Source organism: Sus scrofa, chromosome 15 (genome assembly GCF_054392235.1).
Source record: "Sus scrofa isolate SSC_HxYL_T2T_F1_AM1 chromosome 15, Sscrofa_HxYL_maternal_Yorkshire_Landrace_v2.0, whole genome shotgun sequence".
In the NCBI taxonomy this organism is placed as follows: Eukaryota; Metazoa; Chordata; class Mammalia; order Artiodactyla; family Suidae; genus Sus; species Sus scrofa.
In genome coordinates this window covers 73,414,267-73,439,819 of record NC_139397.1, presented here as the reverse complement: position 1 = coordinate 73,439,819, position 25,553 = coordinate 73,414,267, and the positions used below count along the sequence as shown (strand labels likewise).

The 25,553-nt window shown below is 39.2% G+C and overlaps 1 protein-coding gene and 1 non-coding gene across 5 annotated transcripts in view; both read left to right on the top strand.

Annotated features, from left to right (window-relative positions):
• The window catches only part of UGGT1 (UDP-glucose glycoprotein glucosyltransferase 1), a 123,221-nt gene that overhangs the window by 80,218 nt on the left and 17,450 nt on the right, over positions 1 to 25,553 (top strand). For all 4 annotated transcript variants that reach the window (XM_021075942.2, XM_021075941.2, XM_084998507.1 and 1 more), the window contains 12 exons: positions 2,880 to 2,982; positions 3,938 to 4,017; positions 5,300 to 5,489; positions 10,691 to 10,849; positions 11,510 to 11,595; positions 13,253 to 13,337; positions 14,773 to 14,861; positions 15,441 to 15,545; positions 17,111 to 17,195; positions 18,978 to 19,160; positions 20,257 to 20,417; positions 21,929 to 22,043. In XM_021075942.2, the coding sequence (XP_020931601.1) occupies positions 2,880 to 2,982; positions 3,938 to 4,017; positions 5,300 to 5,489; positions 10,691 to 10,849; positions 11,510 to 11,595; positions 13,253 to 13,337; positions 14,773 to 14,861; positions 15,441 to 15,545; positions 17,111 to 17,195; positions 18,978 to 19,160; positions 20,257 to 20,417; positions 21,929 to 22,043 (1,441 nt within the window). The remainder of the gene's footprint in view (positions 1 to 2,879; positions 2,983 to 3,937; positions 4,018 to 5,299; positions 5,490 to 10,690; positions 10,850 to 11,509; positions 11,596 to 13,252; positions 13,338 to 14,772; positions 14,862 to 15,440; positions 15,546 to 17,110; positions 17,196 to 18,977; positions 19,161 to 20,256; positions 20,418 to 21,928; positions 22,044 to 25,553) is intronic.
• On the top strand, positions 21,221 to 21,327 carry LOC146395910 (U6 spliceosomal RNA). The gene has a single exon (XR_014830644.1). It is a non-coding gene; the product is annotated as a U6 spliceosomal RNA (small nuclear RNA).

The window sequence follows — 25,553 nt, the reverse complement described above, 5'->3', positions numbered from 1 at the left end:
GGTATGTAGCTTGATTGCACCTCAGAATCACCAAGGAGGCTTTAGTTACAGAAGCCTTTTTCCTGCTTCTCTTATGATTCTGGTTTAATAAGTCCGGGGTAGATTGAACTTTGGTTTAATTGGCCTGTACTTTCTCACAGCCAGTCCTTATGGGGAATCAGATTTGAGCAGACTGGTGATTGTGGGCTAGAATGGAGTTCCTCTCCTTTCTCACTGGCTGTGGCTCCTTGCTAATAACCCTGGTTTGGATTTTGCCCGCGAGCACCATCCTCTTCCTTCTGTACACTTTCAGGAAGTGACTTCTTATCTGGTTACTACCGCAGGAAACATCCTTAATTGACCTGCCATCTTGTTTGCCTAAGAACTCTTCTCGTTTTAGAACATTGTTTCCTCTGTGAGTTGTTTATAATTAAAATGCCCTGGTTACAAATTCTGTTATGATACAAATTATAGAGACTTTCTTCTTATTGGAATTGTGTTAGTTAAATGAGTGTTTGTTATATTTAAGTCAGAAGTTTCTTATTTACACAAGAAACAAAAAGGCTAAATTATCAGTTATATGTCCTCTCTCCCTGAAAATGTGTTCCATGGAACAGGAGCAGGGCATTGTCCGGGAATCTGTTGGAAATGCAAGTCTGGCCCCAGCATCTACAATGTAATAAGATCCCCTAAGTGACTCTTGTGCACATTAAAATCGGCGAAGCAGGGTTCTTTGACACTTGCTCTACTCATATTACAAAAGTGTGTGTGATCCCCTAATCTTGTTTCTGTCCTGTCACTTTCAGCCTTATTCTGATCTTTTCTCTAGCAAATGCAGCAAGTATATTTAAACATCATTGTTAGTTTATATTGTTCTCCAGTTCCACACCAATATCCCTCTTTTCTTGGTTTTTGTCTTGTCCTCTTTTTCTTGGTACAGAGATGGAGGGTGGTTAAAAAGGTCTTACAGGGCCAGTTTCTGGGTGTGCCTGTTGTGGATCACCTATAACACCGGCTCAGAACATGGACATGTCATACAGAACTCTGCCCCAGACCCTCCAGGCTTACAGGCCTGACTCACTTGCTGTTCTGTAGGGGACTGTCTGGGACTCCTCTTCTTGTTTCCTTTGCAGGAGCTTGTATAATGCTCTTCTCCAATGAGCCCTGCCTTTTAGGTAGCACAGAGGTCCAAGTTATCTGACAGCAGTGACACTTATACTTTGATGTTTACTTAGTTTGTTAAAATTCAGATTGCTGGACCTACTCCCAGAGTTTCTGATTCAGTACATCTGGGTTATGCCTAACAGCTTGTCTTTAACAAATTCCTGGGTAAAGCTAATGCTGCTAATCTGGAGCCACACTTTGAGAACAGCTGTTTTAGAGTTAAAAAAAAAAAAAAAAAAAAAAAAAAAAAGAATACTATATTGGAATAAGTATTGGTAGCTGGAATTTTTGTTTTTTGGCTGTGGTAGCAGCATGTAGAACTTCCCAGGCCAGGGATCGAACTTGAGCCACAGCAGTAACCAGAGTCACAACAATGACAACACTGGGTTCTTAATCTCCTGAGCCACCAGGGAACTTCCCAGAATTATAAATAATTAAAAATTGAAAATGTGCTGCGATACAGTCACAAAGCTATTCTGTTGGTTATTTATAAAAACAGTTTTGGATTTGAAATAACCATCATTACCATTTAAACTGTATTTACCCAATTTTGTTGTCACATTCTGTTTTGTACTTTTGTTTTCATCCTGCAGGGTAAATGTTCTTATATAAAAGTGGTGATTAGTATCCTAACCACATTAAAATATTGTTCAGAGCAAACAAAGATAAGCATTGATGTCTGCAGTTAATGTTTAGGGAATATTGGATGTATTTTAAAATCCTTTCAAGTTTATTCCTTTTAAAGATATATCAGAGGATCCTGCTCCTCTTAAGTCACCTTAAAGTCAAAGTGGCCTTTAGAAGGAGGCCAGGTAACTGGAAAGTACATGTGGGAAAATGACATTCTCCCCAGAAATCCTAGAAGGTGTCATTTTTCACTTATTAAGAACAGACAAAATATGTTTAACTTCATACTGAAACAATGTGGTAAAGTTCATTTCTTGGCCTTGTAAAATTGTTTAGTTCTTCAACAAATGTGATTGACAAGAGGTATTAGCCACAGAAATATTTATATCATTATGATTCAGTAATCTCATGTCTAGGATGACGTTAATCCTAAAGAAATTTCCAAGTATGAAAGAAAACGAGATGTACGAAGTTCATTCCAGGTTGAAAGCCATCTACATGGCCAGTGAAAGAATAGCTTAAATAAACTGTGGCAGGTTTACTTGGAAAATCAAAGATTATTTCATATTCAGGATATTTGATGAGTAACAACATGGAAAAATCTTTATAATAAATTTCTGGCAGAAAGAATGAACTTATTATAAAGTTGCTGATATTCTGTGGGTGCATCTGATCATTATATAGGCATTTAAAGAGGATTATGTAGAAATTTGCCACAAAGTGGTTGAATTGGAATGGTGAGATTTTATTATTTATTTCCTTTTTTCTCTCTTATGTCAGTCTCTAGTATGTAATATTCATATGTTCCTTTAATTATTTTAAAAAACCAATTTCTCTGGTCATAACCTTGGCAAGAAATTAAAATTGGCGTAAAGGTTCTCTGACTATCAAAAACAAACTTTAGAAGCTTTTAGAGGGTTTTGCAAACTTTTAGATGGACATAATCATGTAGTTGACCACGATGTAACCTTGTTTTAAATCTAAATTTTTTCTGAAATGCCAAGAGGGCTGACTGGTTATGTTGGATGTCCCCCATCCCACCCCCCAAGAAGGAAATCAACTGCTTCCTGTTTTCTTTCAGATTAATGTTTTATCTTTTTGATCTCTAGTGCAATTAAACTGAAGCCAAAGGAAGGGGAGACGTACTTTGATGTCGTGGCTGTCGTTGACCCTGTCACCAGAGAAGCACAGAGGCTTGCCCCACTGCTCTTGGTAGGGACAACTGCAGAGGCAGTTCACGTCATCCATGTTACATCATATTATGGCAAGTGGTCACATGCCCTGAGATTCTCTGGGAGTGTCACTGTTCCCTCAGTTATCCTTAAAAGGCATTGGAAAATGCTATGGGGCATCTTGGGCAGAGCAAGTGTTTTCAAAAAGATTGGTTATGGCTCTGAAAACAACTTTATAACCTTAGAAAGTGGGTACAAGTTTGGTTGGTTACATCATGTAATCAAGGAAAAAAATTATCTTTAGAGCAAAATGTCTCCAGATTACCTTTATTTATGATACATTTTATTTTATATTAGCAAAGAATTAAAGGTAAAAGAATTCTTCATCATTTTCCTTTTTTATAAATAGCATTTTTTGAGTAGCATGTCTTTTAGATATGTACTTAGATATTGCTGTTTTAAAAAAAATTTAAGAGGGGGAGTTCCCGTCGTGGCACAGTGGTTAATGAATCCGACTAGGAACCATGAGGTTGCGGGCTCGGTCCCTGCCCTTGCTCAGTGGGTTAACGATCCGGCGTTGCCATGAGCTGTGGTGTAGGTTGCAGACACGGCTCAGATCCCGCGTTGCAGTGGCTCTGGCGTAGGCCGGTGGCCACAGCTCCGATTCGACCTCTAGCCTGGGAACCTCCATATGCCTCAGGAGCAGCCCAAGAAATAGCAAAAAGACAATAAATAAATAAATAACTAATAAAAAAAAAAATTTAAGAGAACTCTACCAAAAATACAGTAGTTGTCTTGACTTTTTTTTTTTGAGTTTTGTTTTTTTTTTAAAGTAAAGTTTTGTATTTTTCCTTGAGATATTAAGAAATGTTCTCTCCCTTAACTCAGTATCAAGTGATACATTTCTAGAGGAAAAAATATAAATATTTTGTCTCAAATATTAGTCACTTTGTAGAAGAGATTTTTTATGTTTTGTTATCTGGTCTTCTCTTTAGGTTTTAACTCAGCTGATCAACATGAATCTAAGAGTATTTATGAACTGCCAGTCTAAACTTTCCGACATGCCTTTGAAAAGGTAAAACAAGCTGGTTAAGAAAGCATCCACCAGAAAAACCACACTAAATCTGAAAGCTGAAATTAGATGTTAAAGATCAAATGGGTTTATATATGGATGTTCTATTTGAAAAAAATCACTTACCGAAGTTTGGTTTTGCTGAATTTCTGCTCTAATCCAAAGTTCCAAAAACTTAGGTGGCATTAACCCAGACTACTTGCACTGTCCTTTTCTTTCTTTCCTCTTTTTGGTCAGAATTATATAGTTCTCAAACAATATTTGCATCGATGTAATGTAAATTTACATTAAAATGTGCTCTGCTGTAGAAGGACACTCGTTTGTTTTTCTTCTTAGAACAGTTATTTCTATAAGTTAGACTGCATATGTGTCAGAGGAAGCTTGCTGTGGCTCATTTGCATGTATCTTCAAAAAGAAGGCAAGCTGAGCATTGGAATGGTCATTTATGGAAAAGGTTATATGAGAAGCAGTTAATAGTAATAGTGTAGCACATTTGGGGGCTTTGGGAAATTCCTCACTTGCACATGTGCTGAGTTTTAGAGGTTAGATTCTAAGTGAATTGAAGCAGAGTTTGAAAGTGACAAAAGAATTCCAGCTTTCACCATTGTCCTCATATAGGAGAAATGTTTAAATTATTTAAACATGTAATGTTTTCAGGGCCCACCAGAGAGCTCAGGTACTGTTTAGGACTTTGTTTTTGAGAGAGAGAAAAATGAGTTTTTCTCACCAAGGGGAGGCAAGTGCTCAGAAAATGCTTGTGACCCCCCAGCAGCAGCCACTCCCAACCATTCAGGAAGGAAAGACCTCCCACTTAATCCCTCCTCTCCTCTGGCATCTGCAACAAGCACAGGAGGTATGATTGGGTCAAGAGAGAGTTTTAGAAACACTCCTCAATCTGGAAGGACCTTCTAAATCCGGTTTGTCTTGGAGTTCCTGTCGTGGCTCAGCAGTTAATGAACGTGACTAGGATCGTGAGGACGTGGGTTCGATGCCCGGCCTTGCTCAGTGTGTTAAGGATCTGGTTTTGCTGTGAGCTGTGGTGTAGGTCGCAGATGTGGCTCGGATCCTATGTTGCTGTGGCTGTAGTGTAGGCCAGCGGCTGTAGCTCCAATTCAACCCATAGCCTGGGAACCTCCATATGCCATGAGAGTGGCCCTAAGAAAACCAAAAAAAAAAAATCAAATCTACTTTGTCTTAAGCCAGTTGTTTACCTGTCTGGATGCCTATAAACTCAAGGACTATGCTTGTATTTTTAAAAAACTAACATTTTTCTTTTCAATTTCAGCTTTTACCGTTATGTTTTAGAACCAGAGATTTCTTTTAGTTCAGACAACAGCTTTGCTAAGGGTCCAATAGCAAAATTTTTGGATATGCCACAGTCTCCTCTGTTCACTCTAAATTTGAACACACCTGAGAGTTGGATGGTAGAGTCTGTCAGAACACCATATGACCTGGATAATATTTATTTAGAAGAGGTAAGTATATCGTGGCTTCCTGATATCTAATCGTGTGTAAAGCCTCTTGAAGATGTAATGGTGGTAGTCACTGGCTGAACAGACTGGATCACAATCTAGGTGATCTTCTGAGACATCAGTGTTCAGGTTTATTTGTATTTTTAATAAATAACAGCCTCATTGAGATCCAAGTCACATACCACAAAATTCACCCTTTTAAAGTGTACAGTTCAGGGGTTCCTGTTGTGGCTCAGCAGTAGGGAACCTGACTAGTATCCATGAGGATGCATGTTTGATCCCTGGTCTGCTCAATAGGCTAAGAATGGGACATTTGCATGAGCTGCAGTGTAGCTCACAGATCTTGCCTGAATCCTTTGTTGCTGTGGCTGTGGTGAAGGCCAGTGGCTGCAGCTCTGATTTGACTCCTAGCCTGGGAACTTCCATATGCTGCAGGTGTGGCCCTAAAAAGGCAAAAAAAAAAAAAAAAAAAGAGAGAGAGAGAAAAAGTGTATAGTTCAGTAGTTTTAGAAGTTTTAATATTCTAAAATATATCTAATTTTATAATGTTTTATGCACCCCTAAGGAAACTCCATGTCCATTAGTAGTCATTCTCTACTCCTTTGGCCCCCTGGCAGCCACAAATCTACTTTTTCTCTCTGCAGATTTGCCTGTCCTGACATTCATCTAAATAGGATCATGTATTTTTATGACTGGCTCCTTTCGCTTAAATTATTTTCAAGGCTCATTCATGTTTTAGCATTAGCACTTCATTTCCTTTTTGTTGCCTAGTAGTAATCCATTGTATGGATATACCACATTTTATTATTAACTTATTTATAATATGCATTGTATGGCTAGATCCCTGATAGACATTTGGGTGGTTTGTACTCTGGGGTTATTATGAATAATATTGCTATGAGCATTTTTGTAGATATGCTTTTATTTTGCTTAATATCTATTAAGAGAATATATATGTACATTATATGTGCATAAATATGTATATGTATACATAAGAGTGGGATAGCTGAATTGTATGGTAACTCTATGTTTAACTCTTTTTTTTTTTTTTTTGCTTTTAGGGCCGCACTTGTGGCACATGGAGGTTCCCAGGCTAGGGGTCTAATCAGAGCTACAGCTGCTGGCCTACACCACATAGTCACAGCAACATCAGATACGAGCTGCATCTGCAACCTACACCACAGCTCATGGCAATGCTGGATCCTTAACCCACTGAGGGAGGCCAGGGATTGAACCCTAAACCTCATGGTTCCTAGTTGGAACCCACTGCACCATGACAGGAACTCCTGTTTTCTTTTTAAGGAATTGCCAAGCTGTTTTCCAAAGTTAGTGAATCATTTTTCATTCCTGCCCTAATGACAAATGACATTGTACATTTTTTTATGTGTTTATTGACCATTTATGTATCTTCTTTGGAGAAATATCCGTTCAAATCCTTGGCCTATTTTTAAAAACTGCCTTGTCTTTTAATTGTTGCGTTGTGAGAGTTCTTTATATATTCCGAATTCAAGTCTTTTATCAGATAATAAGTTTTCCAAAAATTTTCTCCCATTGTATAGGTTGTCTTTTCACCTTTTTGTGGTGGAAAAAAAAGCATAAAAGTGCCTTTGAAGCACAAGAGTTTCTGATCTTGACAAAGTTCAATTTACCTATTTTTTCTTTTGTTGCTTTTGCTTTTTTGCGTTGCTCAAATGTTTTCTTCTAGTCTAAAACACCTACATTTTAGTTATTTGATTCATTTTGAATTAATCTTTGTAAATGGTGTGAGGTAGGATTCAAGCTTTGTTCTTTGAATGTGGATATCCAGTTGTCCTAGCAACATTTGTTTTAAAAAACTATTCTTTCCCCCACTGAATGGTCTCTACACCTCTCTTTGGGATCAGTTAACCCTAAAGGTGAAGGTTTAATTCTAGGCTCTCAGTTCTACTCCTCTGATCTATATATCTATCCTCAGCCAATACCACAGTCTTGTTAACTGTAGTTTTGTATTAGGTTTTGAAATTAGCAAGAATGAGTTTTCCAGTTTTTGTTTTCAAAATAGTTTTGGCTATTGTGGGTTCCTTGCCTTTTGGAATCAGCTTGTTCATATCTGCAGAAAAGACTGCTGGGTTTTTAATAGGGATTGCATTAAATCCCTAGATCAATTTGGAGAGTACTGCCTTCTTAGCAATATTAAATGTTCCAAACCATGAATATGGGCGGTCTTTCTATTTATATAGGTCTTAAATTTCTTTCAACGATGTTTTATAGTTCTTAGGTACAAGCCTATGCAAGATCATGTCATCTACAAATATAGTTTTACTTCTTTCCAGTTTGAATGCCTTTCTATGGTTTTCTTGCCTAACTGGAAAATTTTTAACTTACCGATTCAACCCCTTGTTATAGGTCTGTTTAGATTTTCTATTTTGTCTTGAGTCAATTTCTGAAGTTGGTGTCTCTTAGGAGTTTATCCATGTTATCTAGGTTATGTAATTTTGGCATACAGGTAGTCTTAGCATTTCCTTATAGTCTTTTTAATGTAAGTTTAATAGAGATGTTTCTTTTATCTTTGCTGATTTCAGTAAGTGGGCTTTTCTCTCTTTCTCCCAGACAGTCTAGCTATAAGTTTGTCAATTTGTTGATATTTGTGAAGAGCCAGGTTTTGGTTTCATTGGTTTTTCTTTATTGTTTTTCCATTGTCTATTTCATTTATTTCCATGTAACTGTATTTGGAGTCTAAGGTAAATGTTCCTTTTTCCCTCACCCATTTCACCCATTTTCAAAGATAGCATGATTTCACTGATGTGTCTTTAATGTCACTTCACAGCCCTCATTCTATACCTAGCTCAGAGTGGGGTTTTCTTTGTTGTTGTTGTTTTGTTTTGTTTTACTTTTTAGGGCCAAGCTCGCAGTATGTGGAAGTTCCCAGGCTAGGAGTCAAATCGGAGCTGCAGCTGCCAGCTTATGCCACAGCCATAGTAATGCCACATCTGCAATCTGCACTGCAGCTTGAGGCAATGCTGGGTCCTTAACCTACTGAGTGAGGCCAGGGATCGAATCTTAGGGATACTAGTCAGGTTCTTATCCTACTGAGCCACAATAGGAACTCCAGAGTGTATTAACAAAAGAATTAATTTTCAGAGTTCCCATCGTGGCGCAGTGGTCAACGAATCCGACTAGGAACCATGAGGTTGCGGGTTCGGTCCCTGCCCTTGCTCAGTGGGTTAAGGATCCGGCGTTGCTGTGAGCTGTGGTGTAGGTTGCAGACGTGGCTCGGATCCCATGTTGCTGTGGCTCTGGTGTAGGCCAGTGGCTACAGCTCCGATTCGACCCCTAGCCATATGCTGTGGGAGCGGCCCTAGAAAAGGCAAAAAGACCAAAAAAAAAAAAAAAATTAATTTTCTTCCAGGGGGCTTATAGTGCTTAAGAGCCTCCTTCCTTTTTAAGACATTTGTGTCTTCCCTGAATATCTCCTGCCCCAATTGAAGGCTGCTTTCTGATTCTATCTTCTGGGAAAATAGGAGATAGACTTGAAGATAGTTACCAAAAGGACTTTGTAGCCTTAAAGAAACTAGATTGAATAACTCTAGTTTCTTTAAGGAGAATCCCTTTGGTACTAAGTTGGGGGGAGAGAGGGAGAAAGAGGGAAAAGGAAAGAAAAAGGTACGTGTGTGCGTGTGCACATGCACACATGCAGACACACATGTCTTTTTCTCCACCCTAATCCTATCTACTATATTTTTTAAAAACAGGGAATACATATTTGCCCTTAAAGAACCAACTTTTGTTGAAGAAACTATAAAATGGCCATAGCACTAAAGAACAGTGCAAAGAAGTATAGGATCAAATACAAAGCAGGTTTCTTCTGTATCTTCGGAAATTTTGCTGTTCTTTCTTAGACTTCCTCCAGTTTCTCTGCATTCTGTTGAAAATACAGAGCCTGAGGTTGTGAGCATGTGGAGGTTTCCCTCTTAGCTCTTATTATTATACATTTGGAATTTAGTGTTGCAATAACACGTTAAGCTCCAAATAGTTCATTATTAGCATTAGATAGGCTGTAAAACCAAGCCTGAACTAGCCTAGAGTAGAAACTCTTTAATTAGCTAAAGCCGAACTGCCCTAAGACTTTGTAGTTATATCATATTTTCTGCAAAGAATTAGCAGTAACTTAGGCAGTTGGTGCAGAACATGAATGGTTTTATGCCATTATGGAGCCATTAAATACATCTTGGGCATTTGCATTTAGAACAGCAGTGTTTTCAACTATATAAGGCTAAGATGAATTCTCATTTTTCTCTGAGGTTTTTTTGATTTTTTTCAATGTTTCTCTGTTTTCTTATGTAAATTAATCCTTGTAGGATTATCTTATTCATCTTCTCCATTATTTGCTTTTATTTTTAAAAACTTTTTAAAATAATGCAGTGAATTTTATTGTATTTATAGTTGTACAACCATCATCACTACCCAATTTTAGAACATTTCCATTCCAAACCCCCCAGCATTATTTGCTTATTTGCTTTTAGATCTGTTCATTCTCTCAACAGCTTTTTTTTTTCTTTTTCTTTTTTGGCCACCCTGTGGCATATGGAGTTCACAGTCCAGGGGTCAGATCTAAGCTGCAGTTGCGACCCAAGCTGTAGCTATGGCAATGCCAGATCCTTAACTCGCTGTGTGGGGCTAGGGATTTGAACCTGTGTCCTAGCACTCCCTAGACTCCGCCAATCCCCTTGTGCCACCGTGGGAGCTCCTCTCTCAGCAGTTTTATTTTACATGCTTTTTTCTCCAATACTGCCTTCCTAGATTAGCATCTTATCTTCTCATCTGTACTTTTTGGAATAACCTTATTTTTTTCTCTGTGTCCTTTTCTTTGACTCTCCTTTCACCCACCTAAGTTTTTGAAATCATATACTCTTGTTAGCTACCAGCACAATCAAAATACAGAGTATTTCTATCACTCCAGAGTATTCCCCTTTTCCCCCCTTGTAGGCAATCCCCTCCTCTTTCCCCTGGCCCCAGGCAATGGCTGATCTGCTAGAATTCTATCTGTACAGTTTTGCTTTTTCTTAAATTTTTTGTAAATGTTATCATAGGGATATAGCCTTTTATGTCTGGTTTCATTCATCTTGCATAATGTATTTGGGATTCATCCATGTCATTGCATTGTACCAGTCATTTGTCTCTTGATTGCCGAGTAGTCTTCAAGTAATTTAATTTTGGAATTGCAGGTGGACAGCATAGTGGCTGCTGAGTATGAACTGGAGTACCTGTTGCTAGAAGGTCACTGCTACGATATCACCACCGGCCAGCCCCCACGAGGATTGCAGTTTACATTAGGAACTTCAGCCAAGCCCGTCATTGTGGACACCATTGTCATGGCCAATCTGGTAAATAATCAGTACATCAGGAGGCAATACTGAGTCATGCTAATTTGGAAACCACAGTTTATGATGGAGTGGTTAGCATTCTGAACATGAGTGAGATGAAGATTCATGATTGACTGAATTTGGTCAGTGTAAAAATCGTCAATTTGTAGTTCCCTATTTGCTGGCTCAGTCGGTTAAGGATTTGGCATTGTCACTACTGTGACTTAGGTTTGACTCCTGGCCTGGAAACTTCCACATGCTGTGGGTCTAGCTGAAAAAAAAAAAATCAGTTTAGTTAAGCTTGTAGATTTGAATGACATGATAACTTAAAAGAAAATATGCTAGAATATTCTGCCCTAACCACATTGGCTCAAGAGAATATGTTGCTTATGAATAGGCAATGATTTTCTTTTTTTTTGGTCTTTGTTTTGAGATTTGAGACTTATTCGCACATCATATATTGGTTCTTCATTGAGGTACAGCTAAAGGGCAGTCTTGGCTTGATGAGCCTGTATTTTTCTAGTGTTTCTAATGTATAAATTTTAAAAGATGTATTGGTTTGTTAACTATCTTGTTTAAAATATAGGTGACTGAAATTTCAGAAAAAGAAACAACTATCCCTCAGAAACAAAATTTTGATGATTCCAAGAACTAAAATTTGTCTTTTCATCTTGTTCCTAGGGCTACTTTCAGTTAAAAGCCAACCCAGGTGCCTGGATTCTCAGACTAAGGAAGGGACGTTCTGAAGATATTTATAGAATCTACAGGTAGGATTAAGTGATATGGTTACATTTTTTTCAGAACATTCTGCAGTGAGGATCAGTTTGAATTGAATACTACACTGACAGGCAGTTAATAAGAATTTAATTTGCAATTGTATGTGTGATGAAACCACGCTTTTCCAGGAAATTAAATACGGTGGAATTGTCAAGGTGTAATTGGATAATAAGCAGTATGAATACTAACCATATATATAGTCAAATTTGACCCTATAGTCATTCTTTTTTTTTCCCTTCAGTCATTCTCTTCTGCTCACAGTATCCCAGAATCATATCTTTCTGTCACTGTGATGAAAACTCTAGGCAGATGAGAAATTGAGTCATATTGAGAAAGGAGAGAGGAAATGAAGAGCAGTCAGAGTTTTCAACCCAAGATAGTATATTTCAGTAGCCTTTGCAAGTTGCAGATTGACAAGACTTGTAAGCTCTGCCCTTGTAATCTTGGTGCGAGCCCCTGTCTTCCCATACCTGTGGTGGTCTGGAAGCACTCCCACAGCATCTGCAGAAACTTGCTTTTTGCTTTAAGGTTTGCTGCAAGTGACTGTCAGTTTAAAAAAAAAAATTATACTGCCTTTCAGAAGGATGTGGTCTAAATTTTGCATAACATAATTTAAATTAGTCTTAAGTTATGTGAGATTTCATGTCAATTCATTTCAGGAATGATTTTCATTAGAGTTTATTTAAAACATTGTCCTGTCTTGTCCTCATCTTAGTTTCACAAAATCTTACCCGACACACATGAAAGCAGTATGGATTTCTGCACATTTCTTACCAAGAAAGTAGAAGACTTCTCTGTTATAATAACATCTTCATTGTAGGTAGTAGGGTTTTCTCCAACTTATGTTTTCCTCAGATATGGTTTTAAAAAATTTTAGTACTGTCATCGATAGCTTATATTTTGTCTTTCTGAACTCCATCCCTTATGTGTGCCCTTTTCCTGGCCACTCTTCCCATGGTGGCCTCCTGCACCCAGCAGTCCAGGGCGCTTATCCTCCTGCACTTACAATGCTCTGGAATGCTTCATGCTCCCTGTCAGAGTGTTACCTTTGCCCCAGAACTCTGCTCTCTGCTGGATGACAATGAATCCAGTGAATTCATCTTTTATCCTGGCTTCTGTAGTTAATACCTGAAGAAAATTGGTGACTGGAAATTTTAGGCATTGCAGTTGGTTGGTAGGGAAATACTCTTTTTATTTTCCTCCTCTGCCCCGTGTGCTTGCACACAAAGCTTGCAGTAGGTCCTTGTTATAGGTCTTCCTCCAGAGTGTGGGTGCCAGGTTGAGTACAGGGCCCAGGCACCCAGGTACTCCTTTATTGAAGGCTCCGTGCTTGGCTGAAATTTTGTGAACACAGATGGTGGTTCCGTGCTCATTGTGTGCCCGCCAGCACTGGTAGCCTCTCACTCTGTGGAAGGTAATTCAGAGAGAGACCCAAGAAGGAAGCTTGGGCTCAATGTGTAAGAACAGAGATTTTGACGAGTGCTTCTGTGTTGCTTGAAGGGATTTCCTGTAGGTTGTGAGAAAATAATTTGTTCAGGAAAACTCCTTTATAAGAAAGATGATGGACTAACATGGCAGGTTGATGTCAGATCATTTATTGCATTTTGAGAATTATGATTATCTAATTTCCTTTCTTTTCTCTCCAAGTCATGATGGTACAGATTCTCCACCTGATGCTGATGAAGTTGTTGTTGTCCTCAACAATTTCAAGAGCAAAATTATTAAAGTGAAGGTGAGTTTGGTATATTAAGGCAGCCACTCTATTATAGTTGGTAAAAGTAGCAGTAACTTAGTATTTGGTATCTACTATGTGAAAATACGTATTTTGAAACCAGACCCAAACTATGTGAGGTGATAGAATGTGTTAACTCCACAAATAGTGCTCTTGTTGTGGTGATCATTTCACAATATATACCTGTACCGGGAGTCACACATTGTACACCTTAAATTTACACAGTGTTATTTTTCAGTTACATCTCATCACAGCTGAAGAAAAATGAAAGAAACCAGCCCAAGACTTCATTCAGCTTTGGAATTTTACTGTAGTGTTTACGGAAATGCTGCTTAATATGCGCAATATCTTTTGTCCATATGAGTTTGTGGCCTCTTCAACTGAGAAACTTAAATGTCAGTTGTGGTGTTGGGGTTACCTCTGTGAGCAATGCAAGTCTCATTTTACATAAGATGTTTCCTTAGATACTGTGTTGCTTGTGCAACCACAATTGACATTGTTATTCATGATTTTATTCTCAGAAATTTGGAGAGAATGCCATTGAGCATTTTAACAGCAGTAATAAATGGTAGCTCCATTTAATTTCTCCTCATTTCTGCTTTCTATTTTCAGCATTTTTTTTTTTTTTTTTTTTTTGTCTTTCTTTTGTCTTTTTGTCTTTTGTTGTTGTTGTTGCTATTTCTTGGGCCGCTCCCCCGGCATATGGAGGTTCCCAGGCTAGGGGTTGAATCGGAGCTGTAGCCACCGGCCTACGCCAGAGCCACAGCAACGCGGGATCCGAGCCGCGTCTGCAACCTACACCACAGCTCACGGCAACGCCGGATTGTTAACCCACTGAGCAAGGGCAGGGACCGAACCCGCAACCTCATGGTTCCTAGTCGGATTCGTTAACCACTGCGCCACGACGGGAACTCCCCTATTTTCAGCATTTTGAAGTTCTTAGTGCCTTAAATTCAAGTGAAGGATATTGTGGAATAAATAATTACACGCAGTAAAATATAAAGCAGGCCACACGTAGTTGAGCAGAACAGTGATCCCTATGCTGTAGAGAAGATTCAGCCCCTCTTTGTCCTAGTCAGTCCTCAAAAAAGGCTGTGACATGAGATGACTCCTTCGTGACATGTATAGTGTGTGCACTGTATTCTTTGCCTGGAACTTGCGGTTAGCTTGGTGAATTGTGCTTCTGTTTTTACTTAAACTGTAAGGTTCTCTTCCCCTTTTTCGAAGTGCAAACAATTAAAAGGGGTTACTGGCTCCTCACTTAAGACTTTGAGGTGATGTGAATGCACCTAGCCTCTGGATGGGTCCCGGCTTGCAGGAGAGTTAATTCCCAGGTGTTGGCAGTACTCAGCCTACATCCAGTGAAGGTCAGTTTAAACCTGACCTGTTAAACCCAGTAGGAAGAGTAAGATTCATTACATATGACTGATTGCAGGTTCAGAAGAAAGCAGACATGGTGAATGAAGACTTGCTGAGCGATGGAACTAATGAGAATGAGTCTGGCTTTTGGGATTCCTTCAAATGGTAAACTGGCATTCTAAAGAAGTAATGTTCTTAGAGTTCTCTGGTGGTGCAGCAGGTTAAGGATCCAGTATTGTCACTGCTGTGGTACAGATTCTGTCCGGGTTCAGTCCCTGGCCCGAGAATTTCCACATGCGGTGGGTATAGCCAGAAAAAAGAAGTTATGTTCTTAAGGAAGAAATGAGGTCTTTCACTTGAATGTAGAGTAGATGAGTGTTTCCCCCCTGGCTGCCCTCTCATGGTGGGGTTACTTCTGTGCCACACTTCTTAACTCCTGTTGGGTTTTGCCCACTCTTTGGAGAGTTGAATGGCAGTTGCCCAGTTAACTTTCCATTGTACATTTGTCATTCTGTGGACTAGCTTGTATCCAGTCTACTCCTGCAGTAGACTCCCTTCATTGTCTGTCCTGTGGGCTGCTTTTTCTGGCCTTGCATCCACCTCCAGAGCGTGAGCATCCTCTGTGCATGTGCTCACGGGAAGGAACAGGGATGGGGAGGCACCGCCTCCTTCCCTCTCCCTTTCAAGGCCTGTGTGTCTGTACTAGCATTTCAAGTGTTCTTGTCTTTACCTTTATTATTACAGGGGCTTCACGGGAGGACAGAAGACTGAGGAAGTGAAACAGGATAAAGATGACGTCATTAATATATTCTCTGTTGCATCTGGTCATCTCTATGAAAGATTTCTTCGGTTAGTCATGTTGGTTATTTCAGTGTATGTGCATGAATTTGTCATAGGGTTCTTATTTAGGGAGTGTTTTACGGGATCCTGTCTGTCAAAATTCTGTGTATTTGAAGTACTCTGAGGATTATATATCAAGTACATATATAATTGTACTTGATTTGATCCAGCCAACCTCATGAAGTGGAGCTAAATATAGAAAAGGTGTTTGTACAGCTCTTACAAGGCTATAAACCTTCACTGTATATCATAAACAATGGCATTTATAGAGTTCCCTGTAGCTCCTTGGGTTAAGGATCTGGCATTATCACTGCTATGTTGCAGGTTTGATCTCTGGCCTGGAAACTTCTACACGTTACTGGTGCAGCAAAAAAAGAGAATGGTGTTGAATTATCTACCAAGCATTGCTTAAACCATAAATTAGGAGGTTGATAAAGAGTAAGGGTGGAATAGGGCCATGCACCTGCCTTCCCACATAAGAACACCTCTGTTTAATAGGCCGAGACTCAGGGTCACCCTCTGAGGTCATGCAGCCAGAGCTGAGGAGAGGCATAGACTTGGGCTGGTTGACGCAGCCCTAGTCACCAAGGGGTTGCCTTGTGGTCAGTGGTTAGGAAGCCTCAGCTATGACTGTGTACCTCTGCCTTGAGAGTAATTTTCCTAATGCCAGAGTTCTTTTTACTGCTTAATTTTCCACTGCAAATCTAACATAGCTAATAATCAAAATGTCACTTTACTCATGTTAACCCCTCATACTTCCAAGAAGTAATATCTGACCTAAAATAGTAATGTCAGATGTTAGTATCAACTGAATTTAATTAAATTCCTTGATTCAAAATTTGTTTTTGTTTGTTTTCAAAGTAGAGGATCCTGAAGCTCTACTGAGCTTCCTTATCCATTTGCCATCCACTTACCTCTCTTTGCTCTCCCCCCTAGTACAGGCTGTTGGGGAGGGAACAGTGCTGCCGGAACTTTACAGGCTTTCTTTTTTGTCCTATCTCTCTCTCTCTCTATCTTTTTTTTTTTTTTTTTCCTTTTTATGGCCACACTGGGCCAGTGGTTGAATCAGAGCTGCAGCTGAGGCCTACATCACAGCTTGCAGCAATGCCAGATACTTAACCCACTGAGCAAGGCCAGGGATTTGAACCCTCATCCTCACGGAGACTATGTCGGGTTCTTATCCCGCTGAGCCAGAACAGGAACTCCTACAGGCGTTCTTCTTAGAGTGATATTGTCAGTTCAGCACAACCTCCATCATTCATTTGTGCCATAATTAACATCAGTTCATGGTGGGGTTTAAAGACGTGTCATAATTAAAACGTGCCTTTTTCTGTTAGGTGTATTTTTATAGGTAATAAGTACTCCTTCTTTCCTGTCCAGTGGTAATGCTATAAGAAGGAATAAGTGCAGTTTTCCATTTTCAACTGCCAAGGGTTTCTCTCTTCCTAATTGAGCCATCACTTAGCTCTGGCATAAAGAACACTGAGTGATCTTGTGGTCAACTCTACTTAATTTTGTTGAAATTAAAGAGAAGATTTGGAAGATTATGATTACTATTTGCTTTTGTTTGACAGCATAATGATGCTTTCGGTCCTGAAGAATACCAAGACTCCTGTGAAATTCTGGTTCTTGAAGAATTATTTGTCCCCCACATTTAAGGTTTGTTCCTCCTCAGGCTTTGAAAAGGAAAACATTCTTGCTGCAGATGCGGCCCTAAAAAAGAAAAAGAAAAGGAGAACATTCTGATTAAGGAGATCTGTACAGTGTTACATACTTTTTACTGTTTCTACATAAATCTGTATAATTTAAAAATTTTCCTTTTATTAGGTTACCCTAATTCAACTGCATAATTCTATGTTGGTTATTCTTCCAGACTGGTCTGTCTTGGGGGAGTAGTTGTCATAAAACCGAACACAAAATTATGACTTGTTTGAAACTTAGGTAATGTAGGAAGAGAGACTATTGTTTGATGAAGTAACATCCTTCTTCTGAGCAGACATGTCCTCCTTTGATTAGAAAGCATAGTGCTGGTTTCTAGGGAGAAAGATGATTAGTTCTATCACTAACAATTACCCAGTGATCCATCTATGGACGTGACGTATCATCTGTGTAAAACAAGCACACCTGGGAAGTTTTCTGCTTTATTTATATCAGTTAGTATTTGTCATCTGAATTGATTTGTTTACATCTTTTTCTTTGCTGTTGTTCTGTAGAATTGATTGGGCTGCTTTTAACATAGTAATATCTCCCCTAGATAGGTAGTTCACATTTGATTCCCTGAAGGTAATGTATTTTGAATCTGGAAGACTTAATGGCAACAAATTTGTTCAGAGTATTTAGATTTGCCATGGCATTCTCTGGGTTAGGCTGAGAGGTGAAAAAGGATTAAATCAAGCTAAAAAAAAAAATGGGTTACTGGAGTTCCTCCTGCTGTGGCACAATGAGGTTGGCGGCGTCTGTAGCACCAGGATGCAGGTTAACCTCCAGCACTGGGTTAGAGGTTAATCTCCAGCAGTGGGTTAAATGATTGGATATTGCCCCAGCTGCAGTGTAGGTCACAACTGCAGCTTGGATCTGGTCCTTGGCCTGAGACCATATGCCACAGGGCAGCCAAAAAAGAAAAAAAATAAGGCTTTACTGAAGTCAAGTTTAGGCAGATGAACTTAATTTCCCACTAAAATATGGCATAGATGATCCTATCTATAAAACAGAAACAGAGAGCAGACTTATGGTTGGGAGAGGGGGAGGGGGTGATAGTAGGATGGATGGGGAGTTTGGGGTTGGTGGATACATTTGGAATGGATGGGCAGTGGGACCCTACTGTACAGCACAGGGAACTATGTGATTGGGTCATTTTGCTGTACAATAGAAATTGAACGTTGTAAATTGACTGTATTTTTTTTTAAAGTTCATTTCCCTTAAACACTTCACATATACTCCCACCCACTCACAGATATAAATCAGTTATCTAAAGGCCTTTACTTAAAGATTTTTGGAGTTCCTGTTTTGGCACAGTGGAAACCGATCCGACTAGTATCCATGAGGATACAGGTTCAATCCCTGGCCTCATTCAGTGAGTGAGCTGTGGTACAGATGCTGCTCTGATCCTGCATTGCTGTGGCTGTGGTATAGGCTGGCAGCTGCATCTCTGATTCGACCCTGAGCCTGGGAACTTCTATATGCTGTGGGTGCGGCCCTAATAGGCAAATAAATAAAGGCCTTTACTTAAAGATTTCTGTTATTTCATGTGTTGATTAGAAGTCATTGAAAAACAGGGATTTGACAAAAGTTCATAGATATTCTTATGTAGCCTCAAGTGAGGCCATGTTTCTTTGATAAATGTGTTTTACTTGTGCCATAATCATGTTGGTTGACTTTTACCTGTGAAGTTGTTTTTCCTAAGCAAAGTAAATGATTTTTGTTCCCTTTTTCTGAAAATAGGAGTTTATACCTTATATGGCAAACAAATACAATTTTCAGTATGAGCTTGTTCAGTACAAATGGCCGCGGTGGCTTCATCAGCAGACTGAGAAGCAGCGCATCATCTGGGGTTACAAGATCCTCTTCCTGGACGTGCTCTTCCCTCTGGTGGTAGACAAATTCCTCTTTGTGGATGCTGATCAGGTAAGCTCTGAAAGGCTTTGTTTCAGCAGCTCTATTAAAGGCATTAGACTTCCTTTTCCTTTTTAAATGGTTTTATTTTTCCAAGGGTGAAGAAATAACATGCTTATTTTACATTATTTAGAATATATGGAAAGGCATCACCCAGATGTGATCACTTTCAAAATTTGTATTTGATATAACTCCTTTTCATCTTATTTCCTGTGCCTCTTTTACATGGTCATGGTTATCCTGCATGCAATTTTGTATCTTTAATTCATTTAACACAAACTAAAAATTGGAAAATTCAACAGTCTAACACTACTTGCTATCATCTCCAGTTATTTGCTCCAAAACTAGGAGTTAGTCACAGGGGTAAGAGAGAGAAAGCTCAAGTAGGTAGGTGCCTGGGCTTGATAGTGCCAAACTTTTCAGATGGCCTTCCTGTTGTCAAAATTGACTTAATTTAAAGGAACACACAAACTGGAGCATACAAACTAAGAAAGTGTAAGTATATTCCGTTCTATAGCCTGTCCCCTCATCCTGAGCTGGCCGAAACCCAAGTCCATTATGGTGTTGGTGTGTGCAAAGGTTATTTGGACAAAGCTTCCTCCAGCTCTTTGGTGTCCTGCCTCACCTGGCTCATTTGTAGCACAACCAGCTCAGCCTGAAGCCGGCTTTCCTAATTGTAAAATAATCACACTTAATCCTTGTGAGCACTTACTGGGTGCCAGGCATCATTCCCCATCTGTCCATGCAGTTCACATCATCCTCTAACCCTAACCCTAACCCTAACCCTAACCCTAACCCTAACCCTAACCCTAACCCCAGCCCTGGGAGCTATCCATTTCAGATGAGAAAACGGAGTCACAGAGAGGCTGTGTACGAAATGTAAATTTGTTTTATTTCTACTTTTTTGGAAGACTTAGCCTACTGTGTGCCAAGCACTAGGCTGAGTGCTTTACATGTTGGTGCCTTTGGTCAGCTAATCAGCAGAGCAGTCCAGGCTCATGCTGGGTCTATTGCCTGTGCTGTTGGCCCCTGAGCCACCCTCTCTGTTTTAAGGAAACTTCTCTTTGCATGATTATTTAATAAATGACTGTGATCCTCTCTTCTTCAGATTGTACGAACAGATTTGAAGGAGTTAAGAGATTTCAGTTTGGATGGTGCTCCTTACGGTTATACTCCCTTCTGTGACAGCCGCAGAGAAATGGATGGCTACAGGTTCTGGAAATCAGGCTACTGGGCCAGTCACTTAGCTGGACGCAAGTATCACATCAGGTATGGAAAAAAGAAGGCCTCTAATGCTCTCATTTGATTTTCTTTAAAGTTAATTTTGCATATTTAAAATTATAAATAAACTATACTTCAATAGTGGATAAGACATTAATGTGGTTCAAAAATTGAAATTACAGGAGTTCCCGTTGTGGCTCAGTGGTTAACGAATCCGACTAGGAACCATGAGGTTGCAGGTTCGATCCCCGGCCTTGCTCAGTGGGTTAAGGATTCGGAGTTGCTGTGATCTGTGGTGTAGGTTGCAGACGCTACTCGGATCCCGAGTTGCTGTGGCTGTGGCGTAGGCCAGCAGCCACAGCTCCGATTGGACCCCTAGCCTGGGAACATCCATATGCCGTGGGAGCGGCCCTAGAAAAGGCAAAAAGACAAAAAAAAAAAAAAATTAAAATTACAAAAAATATACAGTGGAAAAAATCTTCCCAGTTCTGCCTCTCTTCTTCCCAGTTCCTGTTCCTACAACTGATAATCCTCTTCTGTTAATTTACTGTGTGTCCTTCCAGAATTTCTTAATTCTTAGGTAAAAATTATGACTTTTTACACAAAATATGTACTATGCTATTTACAGTTTTGTGTCTTGCTTTTTTTTTTTTTTTACTTAATGTCTCTAGTAGACCTTATATCAACCTGTAGGGGGAGATCAACATATTATTCCAGTGTATGTATGATTTATGGACTTGCTATGACATACAATATTATAGTGGATAATTAAATACATTACTTTGTATATTTCAAGTATATCTGTAGGATAAATGCCTAGAAGTAGAACTCCTAGGTTAAACAGTGTATGCATGCTTGCTTTGGCAGCACATATGCTAAAATTGGAACGATACAGAGAAGATTAGCATGGCTCCTGTGCAAGGATGACATGGAAATTCGTGAAGCGTTCCATATTTTTATAATGATAGAAATAAAAATCATTATAAAAAATAACCAGTGTATGCATTCGTTGCTTTTCTAATGAACACTACATTATCTTCTCTGGGCACAGTGTGATTTGGAGGGTGAGGGGCCCTGTAGGAAGCAGCATGTATAGAGTTAAATGATGGGGTATGGCGATTTCAGTATTGTACTTTATGTTCCTAGTCCAAAAGAATTGTCACACTGGATTGTTTTGTTGTTGTTTGTTTTGTTTTTTTCCCCTCTGTAACATTTAAGACATCATCAGGATATCTTTGACTAATGAGTATAGTTACTATAGCTTTATTACATCTGCTGACATTTACTAGAACTCTTCTTCTGTCTCGATTATTTACTTTGGAAGGCAATTAAATAAGAAAGAGTGACACAGCTTGTGGTAGCAGAATGTGGGTTTTGTAATAACTTCGAAGTGGCATCTTCGAAGTGTCACGTGCTGGCTCTGGGCTCCACTGTAGAGCCTAAGCCTGCCTTTTCAATGAGAACCCAGACTGTTTGCCTAGTGATCTGCTCCATTAATCATTGAGATTACTTTTCCTTCCATAATCCATGGTTATAACAAGTGGATCTTCTCTCTTCAGCGCCTTGTATGTGGTGGATCTGAAGAAGTTTAGGAAAATAGCTGCTGGTGACAGACTCAGGGGACAGTACCAAGGTCTGAGTCAGGATCCTAACAGCCTTTCAAATCTTGATCAAGTAAGTGGCCGTTTTTTGTTTAACAGTTTTAGTGATGGGTATACGATGTAATGTCAGAAAATACAGTATTATTTGCTTCTTAGTTCTCTCCTCTGTTGGGACAGACAGTGTTTTGTTTCTTCCTGGAAAGGAATTTATGCACTGTGTGTGACATTTTTATCTGACCTCAAGAGAGGACATATTGGTTAAAAATGTCATAGGCCTGGGAGTTCCCATTGTGGAGCAGCGGGTCAAGAACCTGTCTAGTATCCATGAGGATGCAGGTTCGATCCCTGGCCTTGCTTGGTGAGTTAAGGATCCAGCAATGCTGTGAGCTGTGGTGTAGGTTGCAGATGCAGCCAGATCTGGCATGGCTGTGGCTGTGGCAGCAGGTGCAACTCTGATCCAATCCCTAGCCTGGGAACTTCGATATGCCGCAGGTATGACTGTAAAGAAGAAAAAAAAAAGAAGAAGAAATACATTGATATTGTCTTTTATTTTTACCTATATGCCTTTAGTGGTGCTTTTTTCTTTCTTTTCTTTTCTTTTTTGTCTTTTTGCCTTTTTTAGGGCCGCTACCTCGGCATATGGAGGTTCCCAGGCTAGGGGTTGAATCAGGGCTGCAGCCACCGGTCTACGCCAGAGCCACAGCAACGCGGGATCTGAGCTGCGTCTGCAACCTACACCATAGCTCACGGCAACGCCGGATCCTCAACCCACTGAGCAAAGCCAGGGATCAAACCTGCAACCTCATGGTTCCTAGGCAGATTCGTTAACCACTGCGCCACAACGGGAACTCCATAGTGGTGCTTTTTTATTTCTTATTTGAATTGCTTCTAGTGTCCCTTTATTTCAGCCAGAAGGGCTCCCTTTAGTATTTTTGGTAGGTTGCTCTGGAGCTACAAACTCTTGGGAGCTTCTCTTTTTGACAGTTCTTTGATTGCTTTTATGGAGAGGTGACGTTTCAGAGCTCTTTATTCTGCCATTTTTGCTGATGTTGCTCCCCATTGTGGTTTTATTTTGTATTCTCATAATTAGTAACAAAGTTGAATACTATTTTGAATGTTTATGGTTAGCATTCTCTTTTGTGAAGTGCTTAGTTAAATATTTGGGTTGTTTGGTGTGTGTATATATATATATTCTGATCCCTGGCCTCGCTCAGTGGGTTAAGGATCTGACATTGCCATGAGCTGTGGTGTAGGTCGGATCCCGCATTGCTGTGGCTGTGGTGTAGGCCAGTGGCTACAGCAGAACTTTTTGTTTTTATTTGTTGTTGGCATCTAGAATTGCAAATAATTTTTTTTTCATTGTAGTATTCAGCTGCCTTGCTAATCTGTATTACTTTTGGATTTTTTTAAATATACATAGTCATATCATCTACAGATAATGACAGTTTAGCTTTTTCTTTTCCAACCTTATGGTTTTTTAATTATCTGTTTTTTTTATTAAAGTATAATTGATTTACAATGTTGTGCCAATTTCTGCTGTACAGAAAAGTGACCCAGTCATATATAAATTCCCTTTCCTATATTCCACCTTGGTCTAGCCCAAGAGATTGGATATAATTCCCTGTGCTGTATAGTAGGACCGTATTGTCTGTCCATTCTGAATGTAATAGTTTACATCTACTAACCGCAAACTCCCCGTCCATCCCACTCCCATCCTCCTCTCCCTTGGCAACCACAAGTCTGTTTTCTGTGTCTGTGAGTCTGTTTTCTGTTTTGTTTTATAGGTTCATTTGTGCCATACTTTAGATTCCACATATAGGTGATATCATATGGTATTTGTCCTTCTCTTTCTGGCTTACTTTGCTTAGTATGAGAATCTCTAGTTGGGAGTTCCTGTTGTGGCACAGCAGAAAAAAATCCAACTAGTATCCATGAGGATGTGGGTTCGATCCCTGGTCTCGCTCATTGGGTTGAGGATCCAGCATTGCCCTGCACTGTGGCATAGGTCACAGACACAGCTCAGATCCCACATTGCTGTGGCTATGGTGTAGACCGGCAGCTGTAGCTCCAATTCAACCTCTAGCCTGGGAACTTCCATATGCCACTGGTGTGGCCTTTAAAAGCAAGAAAAAAAAAAAAAAAAAAAAAAAGGGAATCTCTAGTTGCATCCACATTGCCGCAAATGTGGCATTATTTTGTTCTTTTTTATGGCTGAATAGCGTTGCATTGTATACATGTACCACATCTTAATCCATTTATCTATCAGTGGACATTTAGGTTGTTTCCATGTCTTGGCTATTGTAAATAGTGCTGCAGTGAACATAGGGGTGCATGTATCTTTTTGAATGAAAGTTTTGTCTGGATAGGTGCTCAGGAGTGGGATTGCTGGATCATATGGTAGTTCTATATTTAGTTTTCTGAGGAACCTCCATACTGTTCTCTGTAGTAGTTGTGCCAATTTACATTCCCACCAACAGTGTAGGCAGATTCTCTTTTCTCCACACCCTCTCTAGCATTTGTTATTTGTAGACTTATTAATGAAAGCCGTTTTGACTGGTGTGAGGTGGTACCTCATTGTAATTTTGATTTGCATTTCTCTAATAATTAGTGATATTGAGAATTTTTCATGGGTCTACTAGCCATCTGTATGTCTTCTTAGGAAAAATGTCTATTTAGGTGTTCCTCCCATTTTTGATTGGATTATTTGCTTTTGTTTATTGTTGAGTTTTATGAGTTGTTTGTATATTTTGGAGATTAAGCCCTTTCCAGTTGCATTGTTTGCAGAGATTTTTCTCGTGTTTTTTGTGGGTTGTCTGTTTGTTTTGTTTATAGTTTCCTTTGCTGGGCAAAAGCTTTTGAATTTAATTAGGTCCCATTGTTTTGATTTTGTTTCCAACCTTTTATTTAAAAAAAAAATCTTTTTTTCTTATTTTCTTTATTTGCTAGGACTTCCATATTGTTGAGGAGAAATATTGATATTGGACATTTTTGATTTAAAGGAAAAATGTTCAGCATTTCACCACTAAGTATGATGATGTTTTCTATGGATGTTTCATAGATACCTCTTACTCAGATTAAAGAAGTTTCTCTTATTCCTAGAGTGCTACTTTAAAAAAAATCTTATGTTAAATTTTGTGTGTTTTTGACATTTGCTGAGATGATACTATTTTTATTCTGTAAAAATAGTTAATTATATATCTAATTATAATTTATTCCACCTTGGTCATGATTTGTTATCTTTTTAAAATATATTCCTGGGTCCTTTGTGCTGGTGTTTGTTTAAGAATTTTGCATTTGTGTGTTTGTGTGGCATTGGCTTGTAATATCTCTGTCAGGCTTTGGTATCAAGACTATGTTGGCTTAATAAAATGAGTTGACTTAATAAAAAGAAAATAAAATTTGTTCTTTCCTGTAACTGGTTTGTGTAAGATTGGCCTTATTTTTTTTCTTAAATGTTTGGTAGAATTCACTAGTGAAGCCACATAGAGATTTCTTTGTGTTTGAATTCTGACTCCAACTTCTTTAATAGTTGTGGGTCGTTGGCGCTTTCTATTGTATAAATCAATTTATTATACCTAAATTT